This window comes from Leptinotarsa decemlineata, unplaced genomic scaffold, assembly GCF_025532065.1.
Source record: "Leptinotarsa decemlineata unplaced genomic scaffold, Ldec_3_MD MMD2_tig00004307_RagTag_RagTag, whole genome shotgun sequence".
Taxonomy (NCBI): Eukaryota; Metazoa; Arthropoda; class Insecta; order Coleoptera; family Chrysomelidae; genus Leptinotarsa; species Leptinotarsa decemlineata.
Genome location: NW_027412606.1, coordinates 8,110,580 through 8,123,170, shown reverse-complemented (window position 1 = coordinate 8,123,170; position 12,591 = coordinate 8,110,580). Strand labels below are relative to the sequence as shown.

Genomic DNA, 12,591 nt, shown 5'->3' with positions numbered 1-12,591 from the left:
TAGGATGGCCTGCAAGATCACCAGATCTTACTATTTTGGAATATTTTCTATTGGGGACATTGAAAAATAGGATTTACGCTGGAGGAGAGATAGAAAATGTGGAATAGTCTAGATTGAGAATTTTGAATGATTTCGCAACAATGCAGCAAATAAGTGTATTAATGCAGCAAATAAGTGTATTGAGGGCAATATATAATATGAAAAATCGAGTTCAAAAATGTCTCGAAATGGAAGGACTCCAATTCGAACATTTATTGCGCCATTAACTTTTTTCTGTATATAAATTACTTCATTTCAATTTTCACCACAATTATAGTATTTGTTTCGGATGTTATTATTGCTTTCATTTCTTTTTCTGCTTATTAAAACACATATAATATTTTTGATGTAGATATGTTTCAGATAATCATAAAAGGTTTTCTTATTCGAAGTTCATTGTAGAAAACGTTCAGAGCAATGAAAAAAAATATGAAAAGGTACCTAAAAATGAAAAAAAAAACTCTCAAAAAACTCTACGGTACATACGAGACGTGAAAGTTGGTATTGTGTTTTTATTCAACTCAGTCAACCAATTTTCAGGGCGGTATTTAAAAGGGAATAATTCACACAATTATAATCAAATATTACGGAAACATCCCGAAATATAAAATTTAATTTAATTTCTCAGTATGAAGTGAACGTCGACGATACAAAAAATAAAATAAAAAATACAGATCCGTATTTAAAAATTCAAAGATGGGGGTGGCCCAAGTCAGATGACACCCTGTATAAAAGATTCATGGACATATTCTGAGAGCCCACATCAAGTGCCAATAGCAAAATGTGGACAGATTTCCAATATGTTTGCGAATAAAAAAGATATAGGCAAAAAAATAATTCGGGATTTTTTTATTTTTCCTGTATATCTCTAGAACCAAAAGAACTGTATTCGATTTTTTTTTACCATCATTGAATAGGTCTATGAAATACGCAACTTTGCCACAATTTAACCGTCATTTATATATATATATATATATATATATATATATATATATATATATATGGTCATGTTAGATGTAGCCTGGGAATTCTAGGTCTTCTAACTGGAACCACAAATGTGCGGTTGGCTCCTGTTGTTGACTCCGTGCGTTTGTGTTGTTTCCTGATTTCGGCAAACAAGTGTTTCCCATCTTTACACTTGGCTGCACCGCGCTGATGAGGCCAATAGCCAGAAACACGTGTCCGCGGTTTGCCCCCCTTTTTTGAGTGTTGTGTCCACAAATTGTTTAATTTTTGATTTATATCATGCACACTCGATAAAATCTCTATATATATATATATATATATATATCTATATATATATATATATATATATATATATATATATATATATATATATATATATATATATATATATATATATATATAGAGAAAGAAAGTTTTTGGCTGTCTACTACTCCATCTTGATACAAAAAACAAGGATGAGGGAATCTTCCAAGGAAAGGAAGGAAGTAATCAATTTCAAAATAAGTAACTCTATACATGGATGTGTAGATCATGCAAAGAAGTAACTTTCAGGCACAAACTGAAAGAAAGTCCTCCTGAAACAGCTACTTTCAAATAAACATTGAATTACACGAAAGAAAAAAATTCTTTCGAAACAAATACTTCTATATGAACACTGAATTATAAAGAAGATACTTTTCTCTGAGTAGAGCGCAATAGGCCCAATAGGCTGAAACAGCTGACTATATATATATATATATATATATATATATATATATATATATATATATATATATATATATATATATATATCTAAAATGGAGGAAACCCTTTCGTTAATGTCACATTTTAACATTTTTTGGTTCAAGATGCTTCTAAAACAAAACTTCTGTTTTTCAGGATTTGGTTAGGAAAGTTACCAGTGGGAAAAAAGTAGAGGAAATAGTGATTGCCTTGACGTTGAAAGAAATGATCAATGGTGGAGCGATATGATTAGAAGAACGAATAATAGTTTAGAGCAAGGACAACACAATGAAAGTGAGTTGAAATGACTGAAGAAAAATATTAGGTTGTTTCAAAAGTTTGGTGCGTTTATATGAGTCCACTTTAAACTATAATATCTCAGTGAATTCAGTTTAATGGTAATATTATCCATCTGAATCAGTGTACTTTTGCCAACGTAATATAGGACCATTAACTCCGTCAGCATAAAATTGTGTGCTCCGGATTCGATGGAGTTGACGAAGGCCGTTTTTCCCTGGTCCGCTTCAGCGAAAAGATGGTAGTCGGTCTGGAGAGTATGGCTGGTGAGGTGGGTTTTTACCTTTGGGAAATGCCCAACCATTGGGCACTCATCGGTGCCCAACCACTGCCCTGCTCCTGTTATCGCGAGGATCCACTTATCATTACATAAGACGATTTGATCCAAAAGAAAAGAAGAACAAACTCCAAAACGCGACAATTTCTGTTGATCGTTCGAACAGTGGGGCACCCACTTTTCGAGCTATTTGATCTTTCCTTCAAATCCACGTACTGGATTACTTCGGGGCTCATTATCGGGGATAAAATTTCCGGAACAAAATTTCGAAAACCATCGTCCCACATCGCAAAGAGAAAATGGCCGAAAATCGCTTGACGACATCATGTAGTAATAAGCTGAAAATAATCAGAAAATTTAGATTTACAAAAAAAATTACAGCATCAACGAATACAATACAAAATTCTCTGTCGATCAGTATATACTACGACACAGTAGAATAAATATTTATAGAGATATTACAATGAAACGGACAAAACTTTCTGAACAACCTAATAACAATTATACTGATGATCGGTTGTTCATAATTCCATAACTTTTTTCAAACGGGGCAAGATTTCAGAGTCGGGCAAGATTTTTGTAAAAGAGTCATTTATAGTACTTTTTGACAGTAAATCCATCAGTGTGACATATCACTTGCCTCCGAGAGGGCGCAATCAACTTTTTATTTTTTAATGGAGAGGAGGGGTCTTGTGTCACTTCTTATGGAAGGTATTACAACTCTCTGTACAATGATCTTCACTTTTTGAATTTTCATAAGCCGTTGCGGAGTTATTGATTTGGTTCTAGTAATTTTGTAACTACACCACCCTAAATGAATGTTAATTGAAAAGACAGATGTATCAGTAAAACAGTCTTTGATTGAATTCATTTATAACATTTGGGAATGTTTCTGGGGAATGCTAGCACAAGCTTTAGTAATTCGGTACCTGAGTTCCCGTGTTGTCAATGGTTGCGTAACATACACTTTCGATTTGATGTAGTCCAAAAAAAAATCGCGAGTCAAATACGGTGAACGAGCAGGCAAAGTCCCCTTCAAAGTAGTCTCCCTAATACTGAAAGGAAATCAGTAAATTTAGAGTCGTCATCTTCATATAATACAAAACATCTATCATTCAATTAGGTATGTTTTAATTTATGTTTAATTTCTGTGACAAAGCTTTCTGTGACCAGACGGTATTCCGAAGGTTCCGAGTAGTTTTTTTTTTATATAATACACTTGTGTCAGCGTAGCTTCCAATTCTCAAGCAGTTCTGATATGGTATGTCCTTGAGTTCTTTCAGCGATTCGATTTTCATTTCCCAATCGTCACAAAATACCATCCTTTCATGGGTCTCTTCAATCTCAGGCACAGGAAAAAGTCACAGGGGGCAAATCTGGTGAATGAGGTGACTGCGGCATGATTACGGTATTGATTTTGGCCAAAAATTACGAACATGCAATGGCGAGTGAGCAGGTATACATTATCGTGATACAAAAGTATCTAGAGAAGTGGAAGAGGAAGTGTGTTTAAGTGTTATCGAAAATTGTTTTTCCACAATACTGGACATTTCCTTCATATTGCTTTTCGCAAGCGGCGCATAATGCATGTGCGCAAGAACTTCTGATGCATCTTGACATTTTATCGAACTTGGCGTGTTTTTTGGTCTTGGCTCTCCTGGGCTCTTCCATTGGATAGATTGGACTTTGTTTTCGATGTCATAACCATATACGCATGATTTGTAACCAGTTATAACCCTTTCGAGTAAATCTGGATCGCCGTTGAGCAATGCTCATGTGACGAATTTTTTGGTCCCAATTCATCAATTCTGGAACGAAATTCGCCGCAACACACTTGATGCCCAAAATTTTCGAGAAAATTGCATGAAAACAGACAACTGTTACGGCGATATCCTCAGTAACTTCTCTAATAGTGATTCGACAATTTTCTTCACTTTCTCAACATTTTCATCGGTTGTTGATGTGCTGGGGCATCTAGGGCGAGCGGTGTCTTTCATATCTTCCCGAGCTTCAGTGAAAAGCTTATACCACTTGTAATTTTTTTTCTGAATCAGACTACAATCACCATATGCCACCGTCAACATTTCACGTGTTTGAGTCCGGCCGTACACGGACCACATATTTGCAGTTGAGGCAACCACAACATTGTGGTCACGTTGACTGCACTTCGCGGTTGACCCAACCACATTTTTGTGGTCGACTTGCGGTCATATAAACCGCACTTGCAGTTGAGGCACCTGACGTCAAAAATTGAATCCTGTGAGACCAATATGAGGAAAAGTACACCACAGTGTATAACGCGGTTGGTTAGTGTACGGCGGATGCCGCGATGACATCGGCGGTACGGGCGCTCTAAGAGAGCCCGTACACGAGCCACATTTTGCGGTCGGATCGACCACACAATTGCAGTCGCTTTCCAGCGAACTCAAGCCGCCCAAAAGAAATACTGTACTACACGTACACGGACGTTAACAAAAGTCAAAACGGGCGTCTGCAGTCAACTTGCTGATGATCTCCGCGGCATCCGTCATCGCGGCATCCGCCGTATACTAACCACAAACTTGCAGTCGTACCCAACCGCGTACACCGTCGTGTACTTTTTTTCATATTGGTCTCACAGCATTCAATTTTTGATTTAAAAATTCTAATTAACTCATCAAAAGAACTAATGGATATTCTGAAGTAATTAAAAAAATGTTTTTTCGTCTTGCCGGAATTTACCGCTCGTTGTTGCTTGTATGTTATTTCATTGAAATTTCAGTTTTTTGGTTAATCAAATTGTTTTTTCAGCTAATATTTTTAATTTCTTTATAGATTATTTTAGGGATTTCAAATCAATTTATATCATATTAGACAATGGAAGTCCGAACTGATGAAATGCACCACGAAACATTGTCAATAACCATCAAACAAAAGATATAGTGCTTCGCAATAGTGCTTCTTCTTCGAAATTCATATTGAAACTGGCACTAAACTCTGACACCACAAAATATTGATGTCAGTTGCCTCAACTGCAAGTGCGGTTTATATGACCGCAAATCGACCACAAAAATGTGGTTGGGTCAACCGCGAAGTGCAGTCAACGTGACCACAATGTTGTGGTTGCCTCAACTGCAAATTAGAGGTCCGTGTACGGCCGGACTTACATATCGAGTGGTCCAACGAAAAATATGCACCTTGCTTTTCTCTTTTTTTCGTAACTTAACGCAAAAGTGCTCGGACAGGTCAACTTTACTTTTGAGGGGGACACATTTTAGATATATTTTTCTACCTTTGCCTTCAACCCCTTAGCGAGGGTGAGTAACAACCCTAAAATTTTAAATGGAAAGTGGGGTCGAGTGATATATCATTTGAAAGGGCACAACATTCTCTTTCTAATGATACCTAATTTGTTGTATTTACTTGAATAGTTATAAAAAAGCAAGAACATTTACTCGATATTTTTGATTTCACGTGACGTATATGGTATAAAACATCCCTAATACAACTGTTACTTGTAGTAGTACTCGAGTTGCTTTCAAAGAAACACACACACAAAGATAAAAATATGTATTTGTTGTACATGCGGAAAAAACGGCATTTTTATCACTACTACATTCCTCAATTTCTCTCGTGCGTTTTTTGGTTCATATAAAAACAGCAGATAAGTGTTCAAAAATAATTTAGGCAAACGTTCATTGATTCAGTTCGGTTGCTTTTGAAATTATTTCAACTTTACTGTAAAAATGGTTTATTCCATTCCTGAACGAGTTGAAATTGTTAAACTTTATTATCAACACATAATAGTTGTGCTAGACTTACTGCTCGCCTCTTTAATAACAGTCATCCCAGGAAAAATGTGAATGATTCGTACGTTGCCAAGTTAGTCCAAAAGTTTGTCGATACCGGATCTGTCTGTAATGTGAAACACCAGCCACGCAAACCGATCAGAAATGAAGCAGTTGAAGTTGCTGTTTTGGGACATGTTGAATTGGATCATACTCAAAGTACCCGTCAGCTTGCTGCAGCCTCAGGTGTCTCCCGTTCGTCCATAATACGGATATTAAAAGCCTATAAATTTCACCCGTACAAAATTAAATTAGTACAGGAAGTCAATGAAGATGATCGTGATAGAAGGCTGCAATTTTGTGAACAACTGAGCCAGCTATTAATTGATGATCCGCACCTATCATTCAACACGTGCTTTTCCGATGAGAGTATATTTTTTTTAATGGAGCTGTGAATAGGCATTATTGCCGTTACTGGGATGACAGTAAACCACACTTATTCCGAGTGGTTCATACCCAGTAGCCTCAAAAAATCAATGTCTGGTGTGGTATATTAGGTAGTCATATCGTAGGGCCACTTTTTATTCCTGGGAATTTAACTGGTGAGGTTTACCTGAACATGCTTGAAGATACAATTGATCCTCTCATAACAGAAATAATTGAAAATTACCAAAATCATAATGATGATCGGCTTCATTTCCAGCAAGCTGGAGCACCTCCTCACTATGTTGCCCCGGTAAGAGATTTTATAGACGACCGGTTTCCTGGACGGTGGATTGGAAGGAGGGGCCTCATCGAATCGCCTGCCAGGTCACCTGATTTATCGCCTTTAGACTTTTTTCTTTGGGGACACTTGAAAAATAAATGTTTTGCTACGCAGCCCGAGTCCATAGAAGATCTTCGCCAACGAATTACAACAGAGTGCAGAAGTATAACACCTGATATGCTACAGAATGTTAGGAATAGATTTGAACAAAATCTGTATTATTGTATGGAAGCAAATGGGTCACATTTTCATCACTTGCTGAAGTAGGATTCTACTAAGTCAATTACACATTTCAAAGTACTGGGTTGTAGTTGTTTTTCTTCATAATACCTACATGTTTGAGTGAAATACAACAAATTAGGTATCATTGGAAAGATAATTTCGTGCCCTTTCAAATGATATATCACTCGACCCCACTTTCCATTTAAAATTTTAGGGTTGTTACTCACCCTCGCTATGGGGTTAAAGGCACAGGTAGAAAAATACATCTGAAATGTGTCCCCCTCAGAAGCAAAATTGACCTGTCCGAGCATACTTTGTGCATACTTTTCGTTGGACCACTCTGTATGTTCGAGAAGAGTGTACCAACATAAAAAAATCGCTAATCGAATGTACGTAGCCAGCGAAAATACTTTTTGAACAGTCCACGTATATTGCCGATCTACAAGATTGGCTGAATTGGAAAAAACTTTTCTATTTTAGAGAGCTAGAATGATCTCTTTTTAGATCAAGGATATCAGAGAAATATTCGCCAAAAACTAGAATTGTCAAAAAGGCAGAAGAACTGTCAATATTGTTTTATATTTTTTATAATCTATCTATACTAGTATAAATGTGAAAGTTTGTGAGAATGGATATATGTGCCTATGTTTGTGGCTCTTTCAGACCTAAACGACTGAACTGATTTAGATGAAACTAAACATGAATACCTACCGCTTATACATCATAATAACATATAGGCTACAATTCACAGACGTTTTGTGTAATTTTGGTCATAACATAACGATAAGTATTAAGTAAGTTGGAAACATTCTTGCTTATCTTAAATAGTTCTGAATAAAAGTCTGCGATAGCATATACAGGCTGATTCACGGTGGATGGCACATTAGACGTTTCTGGTGAACCAGACAACGGATCACTTTGAAAATTTAATGGAGGGCATATTCGGACATTCTCTAGCCAACTAAAATATTTTCGACAATGCGGTGTTGCCACTTCTATTAGAAAGCAGTAGCAACTTTGATTTTTTAAATGGAACACTCTGTATATAATATTATTTTTGGAATCTCCAACAATTGCCCGACAACTTTTCTTGATATTTCCCTATACCTATCTGTTACCGTTTTCGAAATAAAAATAATTTAAATTTTTTTCTTCGAAAATCATGACTTCTAAAAATGCCGATATCTTTTAGTTAAGAAGTACTATGATATCGAAATTTGGTTTGGAGTTAGGTGATACTTGGACACTTCCCACACGTCAGCCTAATCTCCGTTACTTCAATACAGGGTGGTAAAAAAATACAGTTTTTTCGTTTGCTTGAAAAAGTTGCTGAAATTTGATTATTTTAAATGGAATACCCTGTATATTATTGAAAATTCGGAAGACTGCTGAAATTTGCTTTCTTTCTATGTATATCATACCTATAACTAGTCAAGTTTCGGACTTATGAACATTTATTTGTGAAAATGTCCCTTCAGAATGGTATTTCCATTCGGTATTTGGTAAGCAGGCCATGATTACTATTTGACAGTAGCGTTGTGACATTCTCCTAATAATATCGACATTTTCGTCACTTCAGAAGTTGCAAATACCTTCAAAACGATGAAACAAAACTATTCAAACGAAGTTCTTATGAATTTGTTTATTATTTTTGGACAGTGTGACAAAATTATCAGCAGAACATGTAGAAAGTTCAATGAAATGTATCCGAATCTACCGCCAATGAACCTCAAGAAATTTATACGAATTCAGTTTATCCAAACATATTGAAATTGTTCTGAATTCGTATAAATTTCTTGAGGTTCATTGGCGGTAGATTCGGATACATTTCATTGAACTTTCTACATGTTCTGCTGATAATTTTGTCACACTGTCCAAAAATAATAAACAAATTCATAACAACTTCGTTTGAATAGTTTTGTTCCATCGTTTTGAAGGTATTTGCAACTTCTGAAGTGACGAAAATGTCGATATTATTAGGAGAATGTCACAACGCTACTGTCAAATAGTAATCATGGCCTCCCTACCAAATACCGAATGGAAATACCATTCTGAAGGGACATTTTCACAAATAAATGTTCATAAGTCCGAAACTTGACTAGTTAGGTATAGGTATGATATACATAGAAAGAAAGCAAATTTCAGCAGCTTTTCGAATTTTCAATAATATACAGGGTTTGTTTGAAGGTGATTGACAATGTTTCGTGATGAATTTCACTAGTTCGGACTTCCATTGTCTACTATATAAAATGGAAACCCATCATCAAACGGAAAATGACCAACTCTCGCCAAATCGGTCATCTCTCACGGAATCAGTGAAGCGGAAAATGGAAAGTAGAGAAAGTGAAAGTATTTCAACGACCTATAAAATAGTCATCTCTTGGAGGAATCAGTCCAGTCATCACCCGAAGACGATTGTAGATACCAACAATCGAAACGTCGTGAACTAACGTGACTTGGAATCTCTACACCTTTTTTATTTTTTATTATTTTCTTTTTGCATTCCTTTAATTTTTATTTATTCAATTATTATATTTTTACTTGTAGGTTACTTCACTATCATTTCATTTCAGGTTTATTGTTGCTTAATATAATCGTTATTTTCAACTATTCTTTTTTAATTATTCTTTTTTACTTGTTTCAGGGATTTCAAATCATTTTATATAGTAGACAATGGAAGTCCGAACTAGTGAAATTCAATATACAGGGTGTTCCATTCAAAATAATCAAATTTCAGCAACTTTTTCAAGCAAACGAAAAAACTGTATTTTTTTACCACCCTGTATTGAAGTAACGGAGATTAGGCTGACGTGTGGGAAGTGTCCAAGTATCACCTAACTCCAAACCAAATTTCGATATCATAGTACTTCTTAACTAAAAGATATCGGCATTTTTAGAAGTCATGATTTTCGAAGAAAAAAATTGAAATTAATTTTTATTTCGAAAACGGTAACAGATAGGTATAGGGAAATATCAAGAAAAGTTGTCGGACAATTGTTGGAGATTCCAAAAATAATATTATATACAGAGTGTTTCATTTGAAAAATCAAAGTTGCTACTGCTTTCTAATAGAAGCGGCAACACCGCATTGTCGAAAATATTTTAGTTGGCTAGAGAATGTCCGAATATGCCCTCCATTAAATTTTCAAAGTGGTCCGTTGTCTGGTTCACCAGAAACGTCTAATGTGCCATCCACCGTGAATCAGCCTGTATCTACCTCGTATGTGGTAGCCACAATATGCAAAATACTGAGCCATACAAATAAATAAGATACTTTTTTTACAATGCACAATTTCAAGAACGAGGTTTTGATGATGAACGAGAACGGGAATGTTTCCTAATTATTCATCAAACTCAAACACCTGTTCATGCAGCTGCAGTTTCGTAAGAATGTATCATCTTTCCCTCCAACCGATTTCCTGGAGTCTTTGAAATCCACTAAATACTCGTTAGGACAACAAGAGGATTGGTCCGAATTCTTGGGGTTCTTGTTGAATACTCTCCTTGGGCAAAACAATAGCAGAATCAATACTCCTGACCGCTCTTGATTGAATGATTCCGTACAGTCCATCTCGTCTTGTGTTTGTAAATCTTTTGGTGGAAAAATCCTCACTTGTTTACTTTGTAGTAAATGTTCAAAAGGTAGCAAAAATAAATGTGAATTTCTTGAACTTCATCAAGCGTTTCCTAATATGACTAATAACCAGTCCGTGCAGAGGTTATTGTTAAATCATCTGAAAATGGAATTTTTAACAAGTGATGATCGACTGTATTGCCAAACATTCGCTAAACTAACTGACTGCTATAAGGAAACAAGTGTAGCTGAGGCACCAGTCAATCTAATAATAACACTGATGATCTTCAAACAAGACTCAACCTCTGACGGAAGCAAGAAACTCTTTCGAAGGTTCGAAATAGATGAACATTTCAATCTAGCAGATCACTATTATAATATTCATGCAGTCATTGTTCACTGTGGTTCTGACGTTAAATTTGGTCATTATTACGCCTTGGTCAAAGACGAAACGGACTGGTTTAAGTTTGACAATAGTCATGTCACTAAGTGTTCTGGCAATGTATTGAATCTATTGGAGCCTCTGGAGACACCCTACATTTTATTTTATGAGAGAGAGGACATTGGCAGATCAAGATCTTCAGAAGATGTAGTGCTGCAGGTTTTTCCGGCTGTTCCTGCAGCTGAAAAAGCAAATGCGCCACTGGAATCAATGAAGTCGTCCCGGAGCGCCAATTAATTTTTATTGTTGTTTTTATTTTTATCGTTGTTTTATAATTTCAGAAATAAAAATAGGTGAATGAATGAATTCTTATAAAAATTGATACAATTATAATTTTAGGTATTCAATATAGATGAACATTGCCTTTCACACCAAGTAATTTGGACGAATCGTTTGAAAGTTATCTCGATAAGATTAACTTGATGCAACGCAGTAAGACATTACGCGTTGTGTCTACTGTAAGACGACGGGGGAAGATGCGCAGGGGTAGAGGGGCGATCTGAGCAATGAAGCGCCATCGCCGAGAACGCGACCCGAACGCGGGCAAACGCGTGAGGGCAGACGTCATTGATGGTTGTGTTAGTTTTGCGAATTTCTTTATGGGTAACATAATTCGATTCTCGATGCTATTCATTACTTAGTGTTGGCATATTTTTTCAGTTACTGTATTTTTAAAGTAAAATCATTAATTAGTAGCTGCTGCTCGCTCTTATGTTAACGTACAGCTAATTAACCTACAATTTTGAAATATGCAAGTAGGTTATTTGTATAACGCAAATAAGCATTAAAAAAGGGAATCAGCAATTTCCACCCCCAAGGGGAAAAATAGGGGTTCAAAGATTGTATTGAATTTCGTCAGTTTTCATTTTTTTTAATACGGACCTCTAGTTCTCTTTATCGATTTTTGTAGTCGCTTGAAGTGAACAAACTAGAATGATCTGTTTTCAGATCAAGAATATCAGTGGTTGTTTTTGAAATATTCGCCAATAACTAGAATTGTCGAATTTCGTTTTTTTGCCTTACCGCCTGCGTTCATAATTATATAAAAAAGGCAGAAGAAGTTTCAATACTGTTTTATATTATACTAGTACTATGTTGCTGTATCGCTGCTGTTCCAATATTTTGACAGAATCAGAATCAACGAACCTAGGCGTGCGCAGCGTTATAGAACAGTGTTTTCAAAAAAATTGTTCTACAGTGCCATCTGGTGGCGGGTTACAGAAAAATTGATAGCCTAAAAACCTCTATGAAAAATTACTTAACATGTCAAGTATCATCACGATCGGTTGAGAGATGTAGAAGTTTATCACTTACCAACCAACCAACCAACAAACATCCATTTTTATATAGTAGATATCAATATGAACCAATTTGCAATGCAATGTTTCGTTCATTAGATTTCATTATTAACTTGTTGTTTTCGTTGTGTTACGTTTTTATATTCATGCTACCTGATGAACCAAATGACCATAAAGAACCTATATTGGAAAAAAGTTGATATAGCCCAAAGGCATCATT

General features: G+C 35.8%; 1 protein-coding gene across 10 annotated transcripts in view; it reads left to right on the top strand.

Annotated features, from left to right (window-relative positions):
- The window catches only part of LOC111507144 (NFX1-type zinc finger-containing protein 1), a 90,156-nt gene that overhangs the window by 13,623 nt on the left and 63,942 nt on the right, over positions 1-12,591 (top strand). For 9 of the 10 annotated variants that reach the window (XM_074178909.1, XM_074178916.1, XM_074178915.1 and 6 more), the window contains exon 2: positions 1,885-2,022. The exons of the other annotated variant lie outside the window; for it this stretch is intronic. In XM_074178909.1, the coding sequence (XP_074035010.1) occupies positions 1,974-2,022 (49 nt within the window). In that variant the 5' untranslated portion in view covers positions 1,885-1,973. The remainder of the gene's footprint in view (positions 1-1,884; positions 2,023-12,591) is intronic. 10 annotated transcript variants of the gene reach the window in all.